The sequence below is a fragment of the Lygodium microphyllum genome, chromosome 6, assembly GCF_053477565.2.
Source record: "Lygodium microphyllum isolate KBCC chromosome 6, Lygodium_microphyllum_v1.1.10, whole genome shotgun sequence".
NCBI classification, from domain to species: domain Eukaryota; kingdom Viridiplantae; phylum Streptophyta; class Polypodiopsida; order Schizaeales; family Lygodiaceae; genus Lygodium; species Lygodium microphyllum.
Window position 1 is genome coordinate 38,844,032 of NC_141140.1, and position 23,638 is coordinate 38,867,669.

General features: G+C 39.7%; 1 protein-coding gene across 4 annotated transcripts in view; it reads left to right on the forward strand.

Moving 5' to 3' along the window:
- The window catches only part of CLPP6 (CLP protease proteolytic subunit 6), an 88,369-nt gene that overhangs the window by 27,543 nt on the left and 37,188 nt on the right, over positions 1 to 23,638 (forward strand). For 3 of the 4 annotated variants that reach the window (XR_015691083.1, XR_015691084.1, XM_087679427.1), the window contains exon 4: positions 10,459 to 10,599. The exons of the other annotated variant lie outside the window; for it this stretch is intronic. Coding sequence is in view for 1 of the 3 variants with exons in the window: in XM_087679427.1 (XP_087535553.1) it covers positions 10,459 to 10,599 (141 nt within the window). In the remaining 2 variants the exon portion in view is untranslated. The remainder of the gene's footprint in view (positions 1 to 10,458; positions 10,600 to 23,638) is intronic. 4 annotated transcript variants of the gene reach the window in all.

Sequence of the window (23,638 nt, forward strand, 5' to 3'; positions counted from 1 at the left end):
GACCAAGACATGTCATGGCAAATGTTTGCTGTAAATCAGCCTTAAATATCGCAATTTGACCAGCATTGGTCCTAGTGACAAGCATGTCATCAACATAGCACAAGAATAATAAATTCAGATCCCTAATGTCGAATGTTAAGGATAGCCTCGGTGGGGCTATTTTGTAATGTAAGATGCAATAGATGAGAATGTATGCGGGTGTACTACTCTTGTGGAGCTTGCTTTCAACCATACAAAGCCTTCTTGAGACGATAGACTTTGTGCTTAGGGCCTCTAACTGCAAATCTTGGAGGCTGAGAGTGAGTAAGGGCGAGGCCAGACACCTTCTTCTTGTTCTCTGATGCCATGTGCTTATGACATTCAGTGATGTTGTGCCTTGTCTTCGGGCAATAATTACACCTCTTAGCTTTGTTGATTGGACCCTTGGAAGGATTGGAAGAGGATTGGGGACCTGCATGGAAAATTGAAATGTGTCTTCAATGTAGGAGTGGAGGAAGAAGAATGGGCAGCATGAAAGTTTACTGTTTTTGGATCAGCAACCTTGTTTTTAAGCTTGGATTTGGTTTTTCCACAATGATGGGTGAAAAAGGCGTGTTCGATTGCTATGGTAGCATTGCGGTTGAGACAACTTTGCTTCTTTTGTAACAAAAGAGACACAAGTTGGTTGAAGCTATAGGTAACTTGGTTACCCATAGTTACCGACCGCGAGGTGGTAGCAAAACCTTGATATGATCTTGGTAGACCATTAAGAGTGATGGAAACAAGCTTGTTATTAGGAACTTATTTATTAATATTTAATAATTGCTCAATAAGATCTTTGATGTGAGATAGGCATCCATATTACCTCCTCTTTCCATGTGAACGTCTTCTAGCTGCTTACGTAGGTAAGCAATGCACACTTCATTGTGCAGTTGATATAATGATACAAGCTTATCCTATATTTCCTTGGATGTCTGGATGTCTTGCATGATCGGATGTGTGGAATAATGGCTCTCTTCATGGATGAAGCGATTAGGGCATGGGCTTGGGCGTCACAGCCATCCCATTGAATCTGATTTTGAGTGGGAGGCGTTGTTAAAGAAGAAGATGATTCAGCTTCATGAGTGCCACCTCGTCATGTGGAAGCGAGAGGTGGTGCCGGTGTTGGAGAAGCCAGCCTTTGCTCGCTGCTGTTGGCTGTATGCCATAGATTCTTTGCAAAAAGAACATGTCGCATCATGTAAGCCCACATGGGGTAATTGGTGTTGTCGAGCTTGTTGTCGGTGCCAAGCATGCCCAAAAAATCATTATAATTGTTGGCCATGAGTGATGATCAGCAATAATATAATATTTTCCAAGAGAGAGAAAATAGATGCCCGAATAATAATAAGTTACTGATAAAACAATTGTTGTCTGCCTCAATGAAGTCGAAGAATATGGAGTACTAAGTTCTCTTGCCTTTTTTCTGTCGAGGAGAGGGAAAAAAATAATAATTATTTTCAGAAATAAATATTACCCGATCAAGGTGGTGATCAGCAATATGCTGAAATCAGAGATTAATTTATGGAAATGGTCCAATAATGTGGACAACAGCTGAATATACTGAAAAGTCGCCCAATAATATATGAAAATGGTTAAATTTGTCTTTAATGTCGGAAAAGAACAGGACCAAAAGCCAAATAATATAATTTTGGAGCACGTTGAGGGCCAAGAAAATAAATTGAGGCAAAAGCCCCAAATTTTGGTTGGCTCGGTGGTGCAATTAGGCAAAAGCCCCAAATTTTACCCGAAAAATGAAGAGAAATTGAGGAAATTGGGTAAAATTTTAACCCAATAAATGCCAAATGCCGTGCCTCAAGATCAATTGAGCCTTGATATTGATGAATTTTGTTGAATTTCAAAAAAGCCCCATATTTTGTGAAGAAATTGGGGTGAAATTGGGCTCAAATGACGAAAAGCTCCAAATTTTATCGAAAAATTGAAGATAAATTCGATAATTTTTGTGGAATTCCTACGTGAAAGATGTTGAATGTTGCGCCTGGTAATAAATTGAGGCTCAATGTTGATGAACAATGCCAAAATTTGAAAAAGGCCTAAATTTTGGTTGCAAGATTGGAGTGGAATTCGGTCAATTTGATGAAAATCCCCAAATTTGATGAAAATTGATGGCTAATTTCTTCAATTCGATGAAGAATTTGGTACAATTGATGACAATTTTCAAAATTCTAATGAAGTCTAGACCGATTTTGTGATTTTGATGAGAAAGCCCAAATTGACTCAAATTTGTGCGTGGGTAGGGCAAATGGCAAAAACGAGGGCTTGTAGATTGGAAAGATGAGAATTAATAAACAATGGGTCCTTTTTTAATTGAATCGGGCTTGTCGAAATAAAGGCGACAGCGCAACGGTCAATCTATTTATGTGTGCAATTGGTTGATTTGTGACGTGGTGAAAGTGGATGTAGTGGCAAAGTCGCAATAGGTCCATGTCGGTTGGAATGCGTTGACTTGTCGGCGTCCAAGTGCGTTGGATGGCATGTGACAAGCTTTGACAATGGGCAGACGTGGCCTGTCATTTGGACTAGGTGTGATTAGGGAGGCGGCTTGCAGGCGATGACCATCAGGGCATATGCAACTATCAAGTGTTGGCATTATAGACAGGGCAAAGGGGTGTCCGCAGGGAGTTGTGATTGATGTGATGATTGACAATCTTGCCTGGAGACAGAGGATGTGTATGGTAGGTCGATGAGCCTAGACAACACTGTTGATTGGCAAGAGGCACTTGAGTGTGTGCTGGCTGGCTGGCGATTGGTCCATAGGGGCAGCAAATGCCAGGCAGTTAGTCATGGCACGATGATTGGTGTGGACGAGCAATGACGATGGTGGCACGGAGTGGAATCGCCAAGAAGGCTTGAGCTAGCACGATGGCAATGGCTCATAGGACAGCCAGCCGAACGGGAGGAGCTCAATGGCAATGGCTTGTGGCGAATGATCGCGGGTGATGGCAAGGGTGATGCAACTAACCCTTTGACCCTTATTTAATGCTAAATGGTGTAAAAGGTGTTCACACCTAAACACACTTTTACACACAATAATGTGTTTTCACACATGAGGATAAATAAATCTAGCATGGAACAGGTGGATGACAAAGAGAAGGAAGAGATGAGCTAGAGATGGAGGAACTTGGAAGGAGTAGGAAGAGATAGAGGAGGAGGACATAGAAAAAGTGAGTCGTAATAGAAAAATAGCCCGCATATTCTTTTACCAAAAGAAACTATTAAAAAAACTATTTTTGTTTTGCGAAATGAAATAAAGTATGAAACGATGGATGAGGTGATTGGACATGCAAAGGGGTGGAAAAAATGCTAATTGTAATAGAAAAATAGTCCCCATGCTCTTTTTAATAAAGGAAAACCTTTTTGTTTTGCAACCCTATTTTGTGGAACAAAATGAAACGTTCCACACGTTTCGAGATTTTGTGTTTCGTCAAGATGAAATATGTTTTTGGGTTACTATAGTATTCTCCATTCATTGTGCAAGATCCATTGAGGCAATCTTCCATTGCCACACTCATTTGCGTTTGTGTACTACCTATCCCACATGTTTCATCCCCTTCTACACTATCTCCTTTGGTGGTTCCCTTCTATTCCCCATCTCTTTTTAGAGGGAATGATATCAGTAATGTGGCTATGGATTCCCTAGTGTCTTGTGCTCTAGAGGGGAATTCCCAGGACTGAGGAGTTTCTTCATCAATGGTCTACATCAATAGACTTTGTCACTCTTGCTGCCACCCTCGGATCCATTCTCTCTTCTTTGGCCTTCAACGACACTAGGATGTGAGAGGGGTGTTAGGAACCATTTGTGTCTTGCACAATCATCTCTTGCCTGTGAGCCTTAGTCTGAGTTAGATGGGGATATTAAGTGCTCTAACATTATGTCTGTCTATTATTTCATGTGTTTTGATGGAGGACCATGCATTTCAGTGCGTTTTTTTTTTCAGCGAGTTTTAATGTGTTCAAGCCGGTTGTTTCAATTATCCAGCTCAGTGTGCTTTTTTTTCAGTGTGACCAGAGGCTGCATTCTCATTGGGCCAACCTGCTTTGCTAGATCCAGGTTGGCCAGTTTTTTGCTATTCATTTACATCAGTCAGCCAGTTTTAGTCATGATCATTACTTTATAGCTGCTCTTGGTCATTGGCACACACATTCTCTTGCAGATTTCAGCACTCTTTGACTTCTGGTGGCATTCCTCTATCATCCAGTACTTGCTTCCCTCATCAGCATGATTGGGTGCCCTCACTAACGCTTTGGGCTGCATGCAGGGTTTGATCAGTCCCATTGTATTCAGCATTCTCTTGGAGTTCGGTGCAAATTTTCTTCTTCCATTCTCTTGTTTCATTGGAGTCTTTCTCTTCCCTTCTCTCTTAGTGTTCGTGTTCTTCCGTTGTGCACTCTTATACAACACACTCTCAAGCTTATCCCTACTGCAGTCCATTTCAAGACATGGGAGTTTGAGATCTTGAATTCGCTCTTGGATAGCGTGTTTATTGTGTTGAGCATTCTTTATTTTCTTTGAGTTACTCTTCACCTAGAGTTCCACTATTGTCACTTTGTGTTTTGCCGTATACTAGTGTTTATCTTTGGTGCTCGAGTATTTCTTTACAGAGTGGCCATTGTAAATCACTATCCATTGCTTGCTCAAGTATGCCTTAGGGACTAGAGTGAATTGAGGTGAGGAGCAACTCTGTATAGTCCATTGTTTTAGGAATTAGATAAATAAAAGGGTGTTTTGTGGATAGTTTCTTTAAGTTGTTTATTCAAGTCTTGTATCAAGATTCTTTGCAAAGGATCTTTGGTTCAATACCATTAATTTTGCACATGCCACATCATCCTTCCTCCATCAAATTGGTATCTCTAGTTCTGCATTGCTACACAAGTGATTGGCTTGAAGATGCAGATTTATTTCATAGTTCCAACACATATTGGTTGGATGCTCTCTTTCTAGGGTACATTTGAGAAAAACACAGTTTCTCACATAGTCATAGTTAACAACCATTTTTGAACTTGATAATTGCAAGGAAGGTAACTTCTTTCTATCCCAAGTCCATTCAATGTCACTATATAGTTATAAGTAATGGTAATTCCTCCCCGTTTATGTCCGTGTCCCCATCCCATTTTGCGTCACTTGTGACTATGCTTCTTTAGCTTATCCATGTTGTCTTTTGACTTGTCTCCAGCACTCCATAGCCCGGATCTGAGGCATAGAGGCTTGCATGGCCTTCCTTTGCCTTTTGCGGTGAGCCTTTGTCACAATGACGTGAAATTTTATTGCTTTGCTTAGCATTTGATTAGAAGTTAATCCAATGTGCTAATGTGACTTGCACGTGAGGTGTGAGTTAGTTATTTAATTGAGTGGGACCCAAGAGCTTGAGATATTAGTTGGTGCTAAATGTAAAAGCTGTAATAAGTTATACGTCACATGTACTAGATGGTACCCGACGTCAAATTTGGGCCTAGACCAATTTATTTACTGGTAATGTTAGTGGTGATATTAGAGACCATGTATTAATTAATTAAGTAATACCGGTCTAATGGCTAATAATTGCTTAGGGATACTTGGAAGATAAATTGGCCTAGTCAATTTAATTATTGACTGGTGAAATGAGTTTTTTAAATACTAGAATAATTATTAAATTAATTTTCAGAAGTAACCTTTTGAAAAATAGTTTAATAAGCTGGATAATGTTGGAAAATGGGATCAAAAGGGTGCCACTTGGCAAAACTTGTCCATGTAAGTGAGAAAACGTTTTTGAGGGCTAGTGGAAGTCTATTCTAGCCATTGTGAGAGAGAAGGAGCTTGTTAGAAAGTAAGGAGAGGTTGTTGATATGATTTGTAGCCACCAAGGATTAGTCCTATAGCATGTGACAGCAGTTTGGAGCCCTCCTGGAGTAGGTGATAACAACCCAAGGTTCTTCTAGTATAGACGAGAGTATAGAGGAGGGGCAACAATCTTTCTGGTGGTCCTAAGATGTAGGTGATAGCTTCCATGGTTGTGTTTGAGCTAGGCAAGAATAGCTTTTCAGCGTTTCTTGTAATGAAACTCTAAATTTTGGCTCTCTACAGCATTCTCTCTTATCCCCCTAGCTATCTCTCAAGTTATCTCAACATTTTTCAGCAATTTGAGCCATTATAGAAAGAGATTTCAGTCAATTTTTGTTGTAAACCCTAATTTACAGCAGAAGTTAGGGTTTGATAGCTATCTCAAGATGCATGCTCAAAATTGAGAGCCTAGGAGTTGAATTCCAACAGTTGGCTAGCCAGCCAATATCAGATTTGGGGCTGAATTTGTCTTTTAAAGAGCAGGGACAAGGCCAATCCCTAAGTGAACCAATGGGCAAATGGGTTTGGAGGCTTGTTGGTGAGTTTTTAATAGTAAGAGAAACTTGAATTAGTGGAGGAGATCAAGGGATCTAAGTTGTATTTCTTCTATTTGCAATATAAGACAGAGAAATATTGCAAGGGGTCCTAATTTTGGGGTAAACAGGATGTCCAATGTTGAAGATTAAATTTGCAAAGTGTGCATTTTTAGTTGATATGAATTTTATGCTTGTTGTAATAGTGTCTAGTTAGGTCATTTATCACTCTATGTGAGGAGAAAGGCTGATTTCATGGTTCCATTGCTAGGATACCATTAATTGCCTTGCATTGGTGAGCCCAATGCATCTGATTGATGTTCAGAAGGTTTATTCTAGTGCTGAAATTGTATTAAGTTGAGCATTACAAGAAGAATGTCTTTGGGTAGTGAGATGGGATGAAGTAGGGATGATGCCTCTTAGTCTGACAATTCACAAAGTGTTGGGAAAAATGCAATGCCTGATCTTGGACAAGCTTACAACATGGACATCAAGCTAATAATGTTGGTTTAGACCTAAATGTGGGTTCTTTTAGGCCTACGGAGGATGATGATCATCAAGAGGAAGAGGAATTTGATGATTAGTGTTGGGGACATCAGTTGAAATATTTATGCAATTGGCAAATGATCCTTAGTTCATACTCTTTTTTAATCCCTAAAGGAGAGCAGCAAAGACAAGAAGAGGAAGCTGATTTCAAGAGCTTTGAGGCAGTAAGATGTACCGAAGTAAGAGCCAAATACAACGTCATGATGTTTCAAACGTGCGTAGTGAGCATAAGAAAATGGTGCAAGTGGGGCAAGTGATGCATATGCAAGACCAACTTAAAAGTGCAAATCCAATGTTCTTTGGATAGCAAGGCATGCATGCAATTTATGGGGCAACCATGTTACTTTAATAGTGGCACTAGTTTCCATGTTATGGTGGGTCAAGGACCACATACGGAGATGTATAACACAACTCCTTATCATATGCAACAACCAATGCGTGGTGTACAAGGCTCAATGTGTCTAGTTATGGTTGGTAATATGCATAATCCCATATATAACAATGTATATCAGTTTTGGGATTCGTTTGCATTACTTTTTACATTAGTTACGAATCAGTTTGGGATCACATTTGAAGTAGTTTGTAATCAGTTTTTAGATTAGCAATTGATCAATTTACGATTAGTTTATACTTAATTTTCAATGGTCTATAGTTGGTTCCATGGACATCAACATGTTAGTAAATGCCATTGACAATTTCAGCCATGATTTATACTAAATTGATACTTTTCTATGGTTGATAGTTAGAACAGTTGAGAAATATGAGTTATCGATGCATCAAATGGGTTTCTAGCAGCTGTTTTGGACTAATTTTCAGTTTTATGTTTTGTATATACTGGCTGGAAATTTTCAGCAGGTTTGGGGTAAATGGCACGGTTGGACAATAGTGGCCAATATTGTGACTATGATGTCTTATGAAAATTCCAGCATAGTATGCTTTTCCTTTGGCACAATGTAGTGCAATTGAGAATGATCATAGAGATTTGAAGCGGGCGGTCTTTCACAAGGATGTGAAATTTTATTGCTTTGTTGAGCATTTGATTAAAAGTTAATCAAATGTGCTAATGTGACTTGCACATATAAGGTGTAAGTTAATTATTTAATAGTGTGAAACTCCAAGACCTCAAGATATCAGTTGGTGCCAAAGGCCAAAGTTGTACCCCAAGACCTTAAGATATCAGTTGGTGCCAAAGGCTAAAGTTGTAATAAGTTATACTTGACAAACACCAAATGGTACCCAGTCTCAGATTTGGGCCTAGACCAATTTATTGGCTTGTAATGTTAGTAGTAACATTAAAGACTTGGCATTAATTAATTAATTAATGTTGATCTAAAGGCTAATAATTACTTAGGAATACTTGGTAGACAAACTGGTATAGTAATTTAATTATTGGCTTGTGAAATCAAAATTTTGAGCACTAGAATAATTATTAAATTAATTTTCTAAAGTAAACTTTTAAAAAATAATTTAATAAGCTGGATAATGTTGAAAAATGAGATTAGAAGGGTGCCACTCTGCAAAACTTGTCCATGCAAGTGTGAAAAACGTTTTATTAGGGCTAGTGGAAGTCTCTAGCCATCGTGAGAGAGGAGGTTCTTAAAGAGCAAGGAGAGGTTGGTGATGTGATTTGCAGCCACCAAGGATTAGTCCTATAGCATGTGACAGCAGTTTGGAGCCCTCCACGAGCAAGTGATAGCAACCCAAGGTCCTTTTAGTGTAGATGATGGCATATAGGAGGAGGCATTAATCTTTTTGGTGGTCCTAAGCTGTAATTGACAGCTTCCATGGCTGTTTAAGCAGGGAAGTAGCTTTTCAGTGTTTGTTGTGATGAAACTTTGGAATTTCTCTCTCTATAGCATTCATTCTCATCTCCGATCTATCTCTCAAGTTATCTCAGCATTTTCCAACAGTTTGAGTCATAATTTACAGCATAAATTAGGATTTGATAGCCACCTTGGGATGCATGATTAGAAGTGAGAGTCTAGGACTTGAATTCCAACAGTTGAAATTGAGGAATTTTATGGAGATTCAAGAGGCTAACCTGCCAATATCAGATTTGGGGCTGAATTTGTCTTTCAAGGAGCAGGGTGAAGGCCAATCTCCAAGCAAAAGGCATAGTGGTTAGTTTTGATAGCAAGAGGCACTTAGATTAGTAGAGGAGATTAGCGGATCTTAGTTATACTCCGTCCATTTTTAATATTAGAGAAAGAAATACCACAAGGGGTGTTAGTTTTGGGGGCCAACAAGGTGTCCAATGTCCAAGATTAAAGTGGTAAAGTGTGCATTTTCAGTTTATGTGAATTTTGTGTTTGGTATAATTAGTGCTTAATTAGGTTATTTACCACCCTATGTGAGGAGGAAGGCTAGTTTCAGCCTGCCCTTTTGGTCTAGCTACATTGTAGTTGGCCTCTTACTCTCCTCTTCCCTCCTTGGGCATTTGTTGTATCTTGCTTGTGCATTTGTCTTCATTATTCATTCAATTTATCTTAGCGTTCATTCATTAGTTGTGTTGTTTGCACCTGTTTGTGCATTATGTTAGTCCTCTTTTCTCTACTTTGGATTTGTGGTCACATGCACAATGTGTTCCACTTGGAGCTGTAAGATAAGCAGCCTAATCAGGTTTGTTTCTTCATAGAGTCAATAATTCACCCTTGGAAGATGTAGGACGGAAGTGTAAATCCTCAAAGCAATTGGATGTCTTCATGGAGTCGTGAGTGGGTGTTAGAAGCAGGGACTTATAGGGAAGCTCCACTTATGGGATGACCTAGAGTTTGCAGGATATCAAAGTCCGCTAGCCACTTTTGGGCTTTGATACCATTTATAGTTAGTATCTTTCTCTTTGAGCACTTGGTCAATGATAACACTTTTGAGTCAGTCTAGGGTTTCTGTCCATGTGCTTATGTATTGAGAAGCATTCTCTTGTGCTTTTATTTCGTACAGTGTATGTTCCACTATTGCTCACATTCATGTGTATGTCATAGCCTCACTCTTTCTCAGTTTTACATTCTGATTTTCAGCCATGGTGTTTTCCAATGTTTCCATGTTACAGATGTACTTGTTGCTCAATCATGTGTGACTAGCTAGTATTACTGTTCAAGTGTCACTTTCACACAATTGAGCAAATATGAGAAATAGCTGGATTGCTTACAAAAAGATTTGGAACTTCATTACCACAATCTTCCATTTGGTTGTTTGGCAAGGGTTCAATCAAGTGAAAGTCATGTTCAAACAGCTAGTATGAGTAATTAGCTGTTCTTGATATGGTAGATGTTTTACTAAACCCTTTTGTCACAACTTTCTTGGCTGTTCTAGAGAAGGAAAAATTTAACTTGGCCATTTGAAGGCTGTTGTGCTACAACTACCTTAGCACATATTGATAGATATATTTCGATAACGATGTAACTATCATGAACAGGGTATGGCTTGTTTGTTTTGTGAATGGTAGATGCTATTTCCACTCTTATCTTTTGTCATTTTGACCATACTTTGGATCCAAGCAAAGAACTGTATTTTTGCATGCAGATCAAGCCGGATGTACGTACTGTATGCTTTGGCATTGCTGCGAGCCAGGGTGCACTTTTGTTAGCAGGTGGTAAAAAGGGAAAGCGCTTTGCTATGCCCAATGCTCGTATCATGATTCATCAGCCACAAGGAGGATGTGGGGTATTGCCATTACTTTTTCTCATGCATGATGTTGTTTCTTCTGGTATGCCTACTGGTGACATCTCAGTCACTTAAGTAGATGCTGCTCATAGTTCACAAGTCAATTGAGGCCTCTTACAGATTCAGGCTGCAAGTTTTCGTATTTGACATGCTATATGGTTTGGAGCCTGTGTATTATGCCTGTTGTGATCAAGTTTCACACTTTTAACATCTTCCAGAGATGGTCTAAGCAGTGAACTGTGGCCAGAGACAGTGCCTCTTTTGTAGGAAGTGTTTGTTATTTTATGCATTAAATATATCAAATGTGAAGTGCATGCCTGTATGTAAACATGCTTTGGTCAGGTTGCATTAAATATATCAAATGTGAAGTGCATGCCTGTATGTAAATATCAAATGTGAAGTGCATGCCTGTATGTAAATATCAAATGTGAAGTGCATGCCTGTATGTAAACATGCTTTGCTCAGGTTGCACACAGATGAACAGAATGCATGATTTTGATTTCAACAAATATAGAATTGCAAGTAGACAAGGCCTGGAAGATCTGAGCGTATGCATCTTCTAGGGAATATTTGAAGCATGAGAATCTGTTTAGCAGGTTCATTGGATGTGAGCAGTAGAAGTGATGACTATGAGGACAAGGTGTCAAACTGCCGTGTGCAGATGAACTGAGATGGCAGGGATGATGTCAGGCTGCTGCTGTGCATTCGAGAATAGAGTTGAAGAGAAAGAAAGAAATAAAGATGTATTAACGTCTACAAAAGGCCAAATCGGCCTGTGAGACAAAAATAGATACATCTGAAGTTCAAGGAAACTGTCATGTTTCTCAGGAAGAATAAAAAAAACCATAAGCTAAAAGGAAGCATCTAGCTAGGAAACATCAGCGTGGAACTGATATGGGGATTAATGCCATCCCAAGATAACTCTCATGGGTTTATCCAACATGGATAGGCTGAAGTGTCGAGGTAGAGATGCTCTATGATGTGATAGTATTGTTTGTATCCTCTGATGGTGCCTTGAATGGGCATGTGGATACCGGCCATGGGTGGCATGCTGTACATCTGTCAGTGGCTTTGTCGAAGGTGACTTCTTGTGGTGGAACCACTAGTTAGTTTGGGGTACTCTTTGAGGGGTCCTGTGTATTGCAGCTCTGAAAAAGTTGGTGGTGCTGTGATGTCGTGCATCCGCAAGACACCCCCTTGGGACTGTGAGAAGTGATCTCTATGTGGGCGCAACTCCAAAAGCAAGAGTCCAAGGCTATGTTGATTTGTGGAGTCCATCACCTTGGATGGTGTTCAGAATCTGTCTCGAAATAGACAGTGGAAGTGCCCTTTTGACCTCTTAGTACATTGGACACTTGTATATGTAGTCCCCCTTAGTCGGCTCAAGCAGCAAAGTTGGCAGATCCAACTCTCTAGGGGAAGGGAGTTTTCTCCATAGTGATCGATCTCTATTTGTAACTGGTTCAAGGATGTGTGGAGTTGATTAATGGCACACCTACTCCATGGGATAGGTGTGTGTCCATGTATCTTGGTTGGATCACAAAGTCGTTGGATGATATATGTAGAAGATGATTCCGGTAGAAAGCCATCTTCATCCCTAGATCCTAGGTAGGCATCTACCAAGTCTTGGCTATAGGAAACTGAATAATGTCCAAATTGATGCTTGTGTTGAGCTCCTTTCGGCTGAGTTCTAAGAAAGCACAATCCAAGCTATATTGTAGAGGCGGAAGGTGACTTGTATATAGCCCATGTAGTTGCAACCATGTGCCTATTTTTGCATACTAGCACTCAGTGTCACCATGCAATGCTAGTTGTCTAGATAACTCTAGATTTGCCTCGAGATGTTCCAAAGTATGTGCAATCCAAGCTATATTGTAGAGGCAAAAGGTGACTTGTATATAGCACATGTAGTTGCAACCATGTGTCTATTTTTGCATACCAGCATTTAGTGTCACCATGCAATGCTAGTTGTCTAGATGACTCTAGATTTACCTCGAGATGTTCCAGAGTATGTGCATAAAAGTCACTCTTTGGAAAAGAGCCTTAGCCAGAATAGGTGGTGCTCTTATCTCTGCTCTAACTATCTCATGCATGACGGAGGACTTACTCTTGATCATCTAGGAGATCATCACTAGGTGCCTCTCCATTTATAAAAAAATGCCCTAACATAGAAACTCAAATACAATCGTACAACAAAGCACAAATTGATAACAAAACATAGTTAGGGTTCGGATAACTTAGAGACAATGAGCATAGTAAATCATGAAATAAATGAATCTTACTAGAATACGATGCTCAATGCAGCAAACGCACTATGCATTGATGAATATTGAACCTCGAACTCTCATGTCTCAAGGATCGGGGTAGAGGTAATGAGGTGGAGAGGGTGTGTTGTACTCTAATTGATTTTAAAACGTAGCAAGGGAGTTTTTGAAGTGAAGCTTGATCAGTGTTGGATGAACAGAGATGGAGCAGAAAATTGCAAACACAAATCTGAATGATGATGTGGCAGCCTAGCAGAGGTTCGAAACTGCAAAATGCAGGTCTAGATGTGGCAACTAGGCTGGCCGATAGCAGCAACGGCAAAACTCATGTGTGGTTGATGTTGCTTGTAGTGGGCGACAGCTGGGCAGCACTAAACACAGGATTTTTGGCAAGAAACAGTGTAGGCTGTAGCTGCTAGGATGACCAACAAGGTGACAATTGTTGGAAACAGTCCAAATTAGCAGTGGAAGGTTGGGCAGCAGGCGCATGGTGATGAGAGACAGCTCCGGTTGAGATATCCTTTGCGAATGGGGTGTGGACAACGAAGCTACAACACGTGCAATCGGCAAAAATGAGATTTGGCTGAATAGAGGGTAGCTTGTCTATTTATAGAAAGGTTAGCGCCTCCCAAATTCGGGTTTACATGTGGGACACAAACTCTCTAGGATCCCATTTCTTTTAATAGAGTAAGTAAGTTTTGGGGCTGTTTTAAAGGAGCTAATGCAATTTTAGCTCAATACCCCCTCTTAGGCCCAAAATTGATACTAGGAGGGAGCCCTAGCCCTTGTTATTTTTATTTTACCCCAAGGTGTCCTACCCCAAGTAGCTAGAGTATCAAACAAAGGGTGTACGTTAGCTGCCCAACAACCTACCAAGACTATAGAGGTGATGGTAATTCTATCAAGGGATTCGAAATATTCACCCTAGAGAGGATAGAGCATTGGACAAAGGGTGCACGAGGCTACTTAGTAGCCTATTGAATCTTGCAAAGGCGGATGGAAATATAGAGGCCTTTCGGCAAATGAAAGACCTTATCCTTCAGATCATTAGAAGGAAATCCGAGTGGTTGCTCCAGTAGACTTTCTCCTCTAGATAAATGTTCAAAAAGGCACACTTTTGACACTCATTTGGTAGATTGGCCAACTGTGGTGAGTGGCTGGTATGACCAATTAATGGAATGATGCCAACAATGCAGTAGGGGCACAAATGTCTCTTCATGGTCAATACCTTGCTACTATCGAAACCCTTTGCACGACAACACAAGCCATGTGCTTCTTTAAAGTCCCATTAGCTTTTAGCTTGGTCCTATAAATTCACTTGGTCTAGATGACTTTATTATGACTTGGATGATTCATCCAGGTCCAAGTCTCATTTTAATCAATACTCTCTAGCTTCTTTTCCATGGCCTCTCGCCATGGGTGGTGCTCAAGAGCCTCCTGCCAACTTTCTGGCTTGGAATGTGCTATGTAGTGTGTTGTAAATAGAGACGTAAATGAAGATAGAAAGGCAAGTGGGATAGATCTTTGAGGGCCCCTCGGAGTGGAATTCTATGGAAGGATTCTCGAACCCCGCATGGTTTGCTAGTACTAGCGAGGCATCAGGTCTCATGGAGAGGCCCTGGGGTTGAAGTATTTGTGGGAATGTTAGGAGTGGGTAGTAGATTTGGCTTAGAAGGCACTATCCTTGATGTGAAGTGCTTGATGCGTAGTGAAGCTGCAATGGTCAACGATGGCAATGGCAGAGAGAGAGAGAGAAAAACGTGAGTAGCAGTAGAGAGTAGAGGGTGAGAGATACACAATGTGTGGGTACAATAGAGAGTACCTCTTTTAGGTTTTTTGAGATAGATATATGAAAGTACAAGTGCTAAGGATGCATTTACACCCGTGCATATATAAAAGGCATTGTGGCCCTTTATTCCCAACAACCTCTCACCTAAGGATAGTGTGCTTTAAGGTTGAAGAAAAGAATAAGCTAACTCTAAGTATGTACAAAGATGAAATATACATACTATCCAACTCCCATCATCTGTTGGTAATGAGCAAACCCTTGTGTTGGAAGACCCTTCGTGAGAAGATTTGCAGGATTATCATTTGTATGTACCTTAACAAGCTCAATGCTTTTGCTGTAAAGTATATCCTTGATAAAGTGATACTTCACCTGTATGTTCTTCATCTTTGGATGAAAGACGGGGTCCTGTCCTAGCATAATAGCACTCTGACTATCACAATGGAGAACAGGGGTTGTGGTAATGCCAAGCTCACCCACCAGACGTGAAACCCATAAAGCCTCCTTGCATGCCTCAGTGGCAGCCACATACTCTGCCTTTGAAGTAGACAATGCAACACACTTCTGTAGCATGGAGATCCAGGAAACTACTCCCCCTGTGAAGATGAATACTTACCTTGAAGTAGAATTTTTGCAGTCAACATGCCCAGTATAATCTACATTCGTAAAGCCAATGATAGATGCCTTTTGAAACCAGCCTTCCTTCTTGGAATGGGTGGTGATAACCTGATTTAAGAGTTAATTACAACAATAAATAAATGCATATAAAATGAAATACACACTTTACCATAACATTCTTGGACAGTAGACACCCTGTTGGCTCTAAAATTGGCGCCCCTTGCGGTATTTTTTTAGCTTTCATTCAATTGGAAGGAGTACAACTCGAGATTCTTCAATCTCCTCTTACTAACCAATTACTCTTGCTATCATAAATGACCAGCAAGCCTTTTGGGTCATTTGCCCCTTGATTCATCGAGGACTTCTTTTCCAATTTGACCCTTGGTTGGCTAAATGCTGCCCCAAATCAATTCGGGATGGGCTGGCCCCTGAAATCCCTTGATAATCTTCAATTATCAGCTGCTGATTTCAGTCCCTTGAGCTTTCAATCCCTGGCATGGATCCCAAGGTGGCTGCTAAACCCTAATTTCTTTTGTAAATTAGGGTTTATTGCAGAAATTACAGATCAGCCCACAAAAAATGGCTGAGATCTCCTCCGAATGGCTAAGAATTGCTGAGAATGACTGAGCATAGGTTGAAGGAGATGAGAGAATGCTGTAGAGAGAGAAAATTCTGAGATTTGTCGCGAAGAACTGATAAAAAATCAGTTGCTGCTTTGCTGTACCAGCCCCAAATGGATGTACCAACAACAATAGGAGCATCAGAGACTGTGATCTTCAGGAGAAAGTGCATTAGCAGCAATTGTTAGCTTTCCAAGGTCAAGAATATGCAATCTCTATCACCAAAATGGTCTCCAATGGTTGGGAAATGGCTCCAAAAGTTGGCAGCAACAATCCAATACCTCTTTTCAACAGCTCCAAAATGAAAAAACGAGATTTTCCTCTCCCTTTAGCCCTATTTATCTTTTTCTCCACTTGCATGGGAAAGTTTTGCCAAGTGGGAGCTTTCTTAATCCATTTTCAGCAATTTTCAGCCATTTAATTAATTTTCGAATTAATTATTTCCGAAAATTAATTCAGCCCTTAATCCATGCCCAGAAAATTGACCTTGCCCATCCAAAAATTAATTGGCTAGGCCATTTGCAACCCAAAGTGGTCCCATGCATTAATTGACCCTTGGACAAGCATTAATCCATTAATTAATGCGTAGTCCCTAGTGTCACCACTGACACTTAATGGCCAATTAATGGTCCTAGGGGCAAACTGACACCAAAATTCACCTAGAATCTAACATGTGTAACTTGTTGTAACTTTTGCCTTTAACACCCATCTTTTTCACAGGGTCCTTGGGCCTTTAATTGTAAAAAAAAGTAGCTTGCACCTCACATGTGCAACACATGTGCATCTTTTAATTGCATATTTGATTAATCCTTTAATCAAATGTCAATTAAATATAAGCAAAGCATCAAATTTTCACGTCCTCGTGACACCTTTTGCTTTCCAATGCAAATGTACAAATCCTTTGTGCCCTTAAGATATCCCATGATACGTTTCATTGCTTTCCAATGCTTTCTACTAGGATGTGCCATGTACATGCTAACCTCTCCCACCATAAAGGCTATGTTAGGACGTGTAGCACCCATAGCATACATCAAGCTACCTACAACTGAAGCATACAGAATCTTGGCCATTTCAGCCTTTTCATCATTAAACGTTGTCGTACCGCTACGCGCACATCGTGTAAAAAAATCTAGAGTGTGGCTTTCTTATCGATTTAGAGAGCCAATGCCATTTTAGACATTAGTGTTAGTGTCCATGGTTCAAAAATATTAGATTTTTGGATAAGTTTTAGCCAATTTTTGATATTTTAGATATTATCTCTTGTAAAAATCTATAAAACTGTAGATAACTTCTAGATTAGCATAACATATAAAAGAAAGTATGTAGCTTTCAACTATTTTGAGAGGATTTTTTGTAAAAAGAAAGATTAGCGAAATCACGCGACGCACGATCACTGTTTTCAGCTTCACGATCACTGTTTTCAGCTCCCTTCACCTTGCTGTCTCTTACCCTTGTGGTGGACTCTCGACACCAAACGCTCCAACTTCGTGATAGGGAAAGTTTATGCTATCATCAGAGGTGAATTCCGAAAGATATTTGGGCTGATATCTTCAGCCATGTTTAGAGAATTAGCTACAACATTGTTCTTTTAATTCATTTCTTACTCTACAGAAGACATCTTGTCAAAATATGCAAGTATTATGTGCCCCTATGGTAGGGCAATGTTTGTAGATCATTCATAGATGCTTTGAGTTGAATTAAGAGGAGCTTTTTCTCTTATTTCTTGGCTGTGGTAACTTATCCTTACCAGTAACTCAATTTGAAGCTCTCTTGAAGTAAGTCTCTTTGCCCTACAAGCCTTGTAATTGACTCATAAGCTTTTGTTTCTAGCAGCCTATATAATGTAATCATGCAAAGTTGATTCATGCTATGGCATCATGTATGAATGATGGGGTGTAGAGTTGTTTATAATACATGACAACATATTATACTCGTTTTTTTTTAATTGCTCTTACAGTCAAGAAAACAAGCTTGATTTGAGTTAGAACTTATGAGATAATACTCTTGTGATCTTTGCTAAGAACATGCAGTTGGAAGCTCTATCAACATCTTCAAGAACTTAGCTTGAAACCTTCAACCCTTTTTTTATCTCGACCATCTTCGGAGTCTAAGCTCTTGAAACCCCAAACATTCTTTTCTCTCAAACTCCTGTGATTGACCGTGAAGTACCTCTTGAACCTTTAAACATTCAATGTAATCTACTTATCTCCCGAAGACACATCTCCATCTATCTTGTCTAGTTTTCTTGCCAAATACCTGTGGTGACCTTCAACCCTACGCATTGCGACATTGGTGAACCCGACGTGAAGGTCGGTGTAAGAGAACTCCAAGATGGGGGATTCTTTAGGAGATGCTCTACAACAATTGGTGCGTATACTGTAGCAGACTCAGCAACAACAAATCGAAATGTTACAACAACAAGAACAAAGGCAAGACGAAGAGAAGATTGATTCCATAGCTATCAAGGCCCTAGAGGAAGCTGGGCGGGAATTAAAACAATTTAATGGCCAAAATGTCTTTATTTTCATTCGCTTGTATGTTGAGAAAATGCTCTTCTTTGGTGTACCGCAACATGCATGGAGTCGCTATTTTGCTAGACTAGCCAAGCATGGTCTTCAAGAAAGAATCCATGGTCTTTTTCAGCGAGATGCGGATTGGGCTGCATTCAAAAAAGCCCTTCGCGAAGAATTCTTCTTAGAAGACTTTGGCCTAATGATGAAGAAAAGTTTCACTGATTGGGTTGAGAAACCCAACAAAGGTTTAGTTGCAACAGCTTTATACTACGAGTTTGAAAGTAAATTTGGACAACTTGATGCTGAAGACCAAAAAAGTATGGAAGGTTAGAAAATTGAATTATTCCTTAAGGCTGCAAATCCCATTCTGCAAGAGAAGCTTGTTGATTGCTTAGAAGATGCTACCTCTGAATCAGGAGTTAAGACTGCATGGACAGATGTTATTGATGCAGTTAACATGATTGCTCGAAGAGAGCGGATGCGACTAAGATTGGGCTCTACTTCAACTTCAACAACTCCATTGATGGAGCTTGTTTCACCTTCAAAATCCTCTATTCCTTTGACTAATCAACCAACTCTTTCTTCTTCTGTTCCTTTTAAAAATGATGTCATGGATGAACTCATTAAAAGCATGCGTGACCTTCATCTGAATCTTACAGAAATTAGTTCCAAGGTGGAGAAGCTAGATGTCAAAGTTGATGAACGAGAACGATCATAAACTCAAAGACCCATGAGAGAAGGCTATAAGAGACGCTGTATTTGGTGTGATAGCCAACAACATGACAGGAGGGAGTGTTTTGCCTTCCTTGAGGTTGAAGCACAGAAGCTCGTCTTTTGGAAAGACAAAAAAATTCATGCAGCTGAAACTGGTCTTCCACTGGAGCCAAATTTTGGCAATGGTGGAATGAAGAAAAGATTAGAAGATTTAGCTGTAAAGAATGCCTACGCAACAATTGATGCAGCTACCTATGGGTTGTAAATTGAACCAACTAAATCTAATTTGAAAGCATGTAAAGCTAATGTGCAATCTAAAGTATGGATGCAGGCACTAGATCGAATGGAGTGTGGTAAAGCAGCCAAAGAAGATTTGGCTAATGTCAGTCAATGCATTCAAGGAATAACTGGTTGGAAAGAACTGGTAGATTTTTTTTTCCGCCTTTGCACATTTGGCTGATATCAAACCAGGGCCTTCCTCTTTTGGCCCTTCAAAACGGGTAACTAGAAGAACACCTAAACAACCAAAGCTTGCTGAAAATATAACCCCAGATCAAGAGATGGAAGATGCACCACAAACAAAGAAGACCGAAGGAAAGAAGAAAGGCAAGCAGTTAGGCTACAAACTGCAGTTTGACATAGAATCTGCAACCGATCTCAAACGAGTCCTAGAAGAACGAATTTTGGAAAGAAAAATTGAATTCACCTTAGGCGTAATTCTTGGAATTGCCAAACGTGAATTCCATGATATAATTATTAATGTAATCAAAAGGAAAAGACTATGTTGGTGATGAAGGTGAAGAAATAGTGCATGCTTTTTTGCAAGTTCTTCGAGTTTTTGTGCAGGATGAAGAGAAGCTAACTTCTCAAGGAATTCATCTTGAAGTAGTTAAAGAATTAATTGCAGCAATTAAAGTTGAAGATAAAGAAAGCATGAATGCAAAAATTAAAGAAGTGAAAGCTGAAAATGTAATGGTCGACTGGTCCAAACTAGTTGGGCAGCCCATGTCTCAAAAAGAAGGCCGTCTATAGCACATGCATGAGGAGGAAGAGGCTCGGTTCATTCCAAGCAGTCACTACTTCCGTACGCATTGGGCAAGAGCAACAATGGAGACAGTCGTCAAAATTGGAGAAAAAGAAACACCATGTATTGCACTCTTAGACCATGGCTCGGAGATAAATGTCATGGCAAGGAGTCTTGAAAGTGGCGGATGGCCCATAGATGTTGATCCAGGTTGGCGAATGAGAGCTGCAAACAACTCTTCTGGAGAGTTATATGTTGCATGTCCTAATGTGCAGGTAACTATTGGAGACATAAAAGATAATTTTCACTTTTTTGTTTAAGACTCTTGTAGTTAACCTATCATTCTTGGGCAATCTTACATTTCTGAAGTCCGCTTGGAAACAAAAGCTCTTGATGATGGTTCTTCCTATGCTCGAATCCGAAGCAAGGATAATGAACGAGCTGTCCAATTTCTTACTGTGTGTGTTAACCATCATCAAAACAGAGATCGACTACGTGATTATCCTGTGCCTCCTAATGCCCGAGAATTCAAGGGTTTTCGGGTTGCATTGCTATAAAAGGAGGCTATGGTAGTGCGTCATGTAAAAAGATTGAACCTCCTTATGCTACAGAAACTGTCTCTCTAGCAAATCTGTATTTATATACAGCCAATAGTATGGGTTGTTATAAGTCTTTTCTAGCCATGACTAAAGCTGAAAGAAAATATTGATGTCATGTAAAAAGGGTGCTGAAAACTTATGACATGATAGTTGAAAATGAAGATATTTCGGGCATTTTTTTAAGATTGATTACTACTGACACATTTCTGAAATATATGCAGCTGCTCATATAGAAAATCAGGTTGAAAATCAGTCCATAGAAGTATGTACATTGGATTTTTATCAAACAATTCAAGAATTTATTGAGTAGGAAGACATTGGTTTACTTAACAAGACTGAAGCGCAAGTGGAGACAAAATACAAGACAGTGGATAAGAAAGTCAAGCCTGTGGCAGTTCCATTGCCTCCTGAAAGTGAAGGGCTGGCTGATAGGGCAGCAAATCAGCCAAGTCTTCATGATCCTTCCAACATTGGTCACAAGTTCACATTTGAAAGTATAAAAAAACTCAAAATAGGTGAAAATTCTTTCCTTTCGCTGGTTGAAAAACACTCGTTTATGCAAATGCTAATGAAACATGGAAAAGCTTTTGCATTTCAACCAAGTGAAATAGGCTGTGTGGATCCAAATATTGTGGCTCCTATGGTCATTTTTACGGTCCCACATGTGCCTTGGAACCTCAAGCCTATTCCTGTTCCAAGGGCGCATTTGCCCAAATTACTGGAACTTTTAAATGAAAAGATCAGAATGAAGATTTTAGAACCTTCTTCAGCACCTTACTCAAATCGATGGTTTACCATACCCAAGAAAATGGATCTTTACGATTCATCCAAGATCTACAGCCTGTTAATCGTGTCACAATCCGAAATGTTGGTTCGGGTCCAATTGTTGACGAGTTTGCTGAAGATTTTGCAGGTAGAGCAATCTATTTTATGGGCGACCTATATTCAAAATATGACAAATTTCAGCTTTCATTAGAAAGCCGAGACATTACCACAATGAATACACCTCTTGGATTGGTCCGCATGTGCACTCTACCACAAGGTGCAATAAATTCCGTAGCCCATATGATGAATGTCATGCTGAAAGTCTTAAGGGACTTTATTCCACAACTTACTCTTCCATTTCTTGATGATGTACCTATCAAGGGATGTGAAGTCAATGAAAAGAATGAGGAGCTTGACGAAGATGGCTGCAGGACATTTGTAGTTAACTATATTCATGATTGTGATAGGATTTTGACAAGGCTAGAAGAGGTACATCTTTCTCTTTCTAGAGCTAAGTCGATTTTTGGAGTAGAAGAAGTGCTAGTGGTCGGATCTCTGTGTGGCCCCTACGGATGTAAACCTTCACCAATCGAGATAGATGCTATCAGTAGAATGCAAGAAAAATGCACAAATATCTCAGAGATGAGAAGATTTCTTGGCGCATGTGTATTCTATCTCTTATGGATACCACATTTTGCTCATGTAGCCGAAAATCTCTATCAATTATTAAGAAAAGGCCAAAGATTCTCTTGGAGGAAAGAGCATACTCTCACCGTACGCAAACTAAAGAAGTTGCTAATTTCAACCCCTACTCTCAAAAGGGTTGATTATTCAAATGATTAACCCATCATCCTTACTGTGGATACAAGTCCCACTGGGATAGGATGGGCTGTTGGCCAGGAAGACCTTGAAGGTAACATCTATGCAATTCGTTTTGGAGCAAAGGTTCTCAATGAACGTCAAAGAAGGTATGCACAAGTAAAAAGGGAATTGTGGGGAGGTGTAACAACATTAAGGTGTGATCGTGAATACTTTATAGGTGTTTCCGTAGTGGCAGAAACTGATTGTTTTCTACTCTTGGGCATGATTGCCCAACTGCTCTACATCCGACATTGCTATGCTAAGATGAATTGCATATATTAAATCTCTCAATCCCTAATTAAAGCATATTGCAAGAAAGGCGAATCCAGTTGCTCACATGCTATCACATGCAAGATATGACAATGAAGAAGAGCTTATGGAAGAAGATGAAGCTGAAGAATCTATACTTGCTGAATTTCATTCCATGGTTGCTGAAAGTACCTTTTCAGTTTTTGCATATACAAACCCAAAGCTGAATCTTACAAGTGAAGCTGATCTTTTTAATGGTATAGCATTACATACAGTAAGAACAAGAAAATGTACTGTTGTAAATCAGCATAAAGCAACAAAGATCAAAGATTTATCTATGGAAGAAGGGTGGTCAACTAGAAGCTAGTATGCTCATTGCATTGCTCAAGTTCTAGTTCATTTCCTTGAAGAAGATTATGAAGAAGATTGGCCAATATTTGAGCACAATGAAGGAGGAGTCTTGGATTGATGAAGAGTTCAAGCATATTAAGAGGAAAGCTTATGGCTTTTTTCTTAAAGAAGGGTATCTATGAAAGCAGGCAAAGAAGAAGAAAGGAGCGCTTGTTTGTGTTTTAGGTAACAAAAGATTGCAACAACATGTAATGAAGGAATTTCATGAAAGCTTGTGTGTTGGCCATAGAGGCATATGGGAAACCTTTATTAAAGTCAAAGAAAAATATTGGTGGCAAAACATGTATCGGGACATAGCACATTTTGTTAAAACATGTTATGTGTGTCAGATGTATTTTATGGTCAAGCATCGAGATGGGTTACAACCAACTTATCCTTTGTCTATACATTATAGATGGGTTATTGATATTATAACTATGCCTATAGGAATATGAAATATGCGATATTTTGTGCTTGCAAGAGAGGATCTAACCAATCAAGTTGAAGGCAAAGCCTTAACAACCAAGACCACTCAAGCTGTTTGTCGTTTTTTGCTTGAAGAAGTGTTTTGTAGATATGGTTGTGTGGGTAAAGTAACTGCAGATAGAGGAGAGTTGGATGTTGATAAGGCACGCA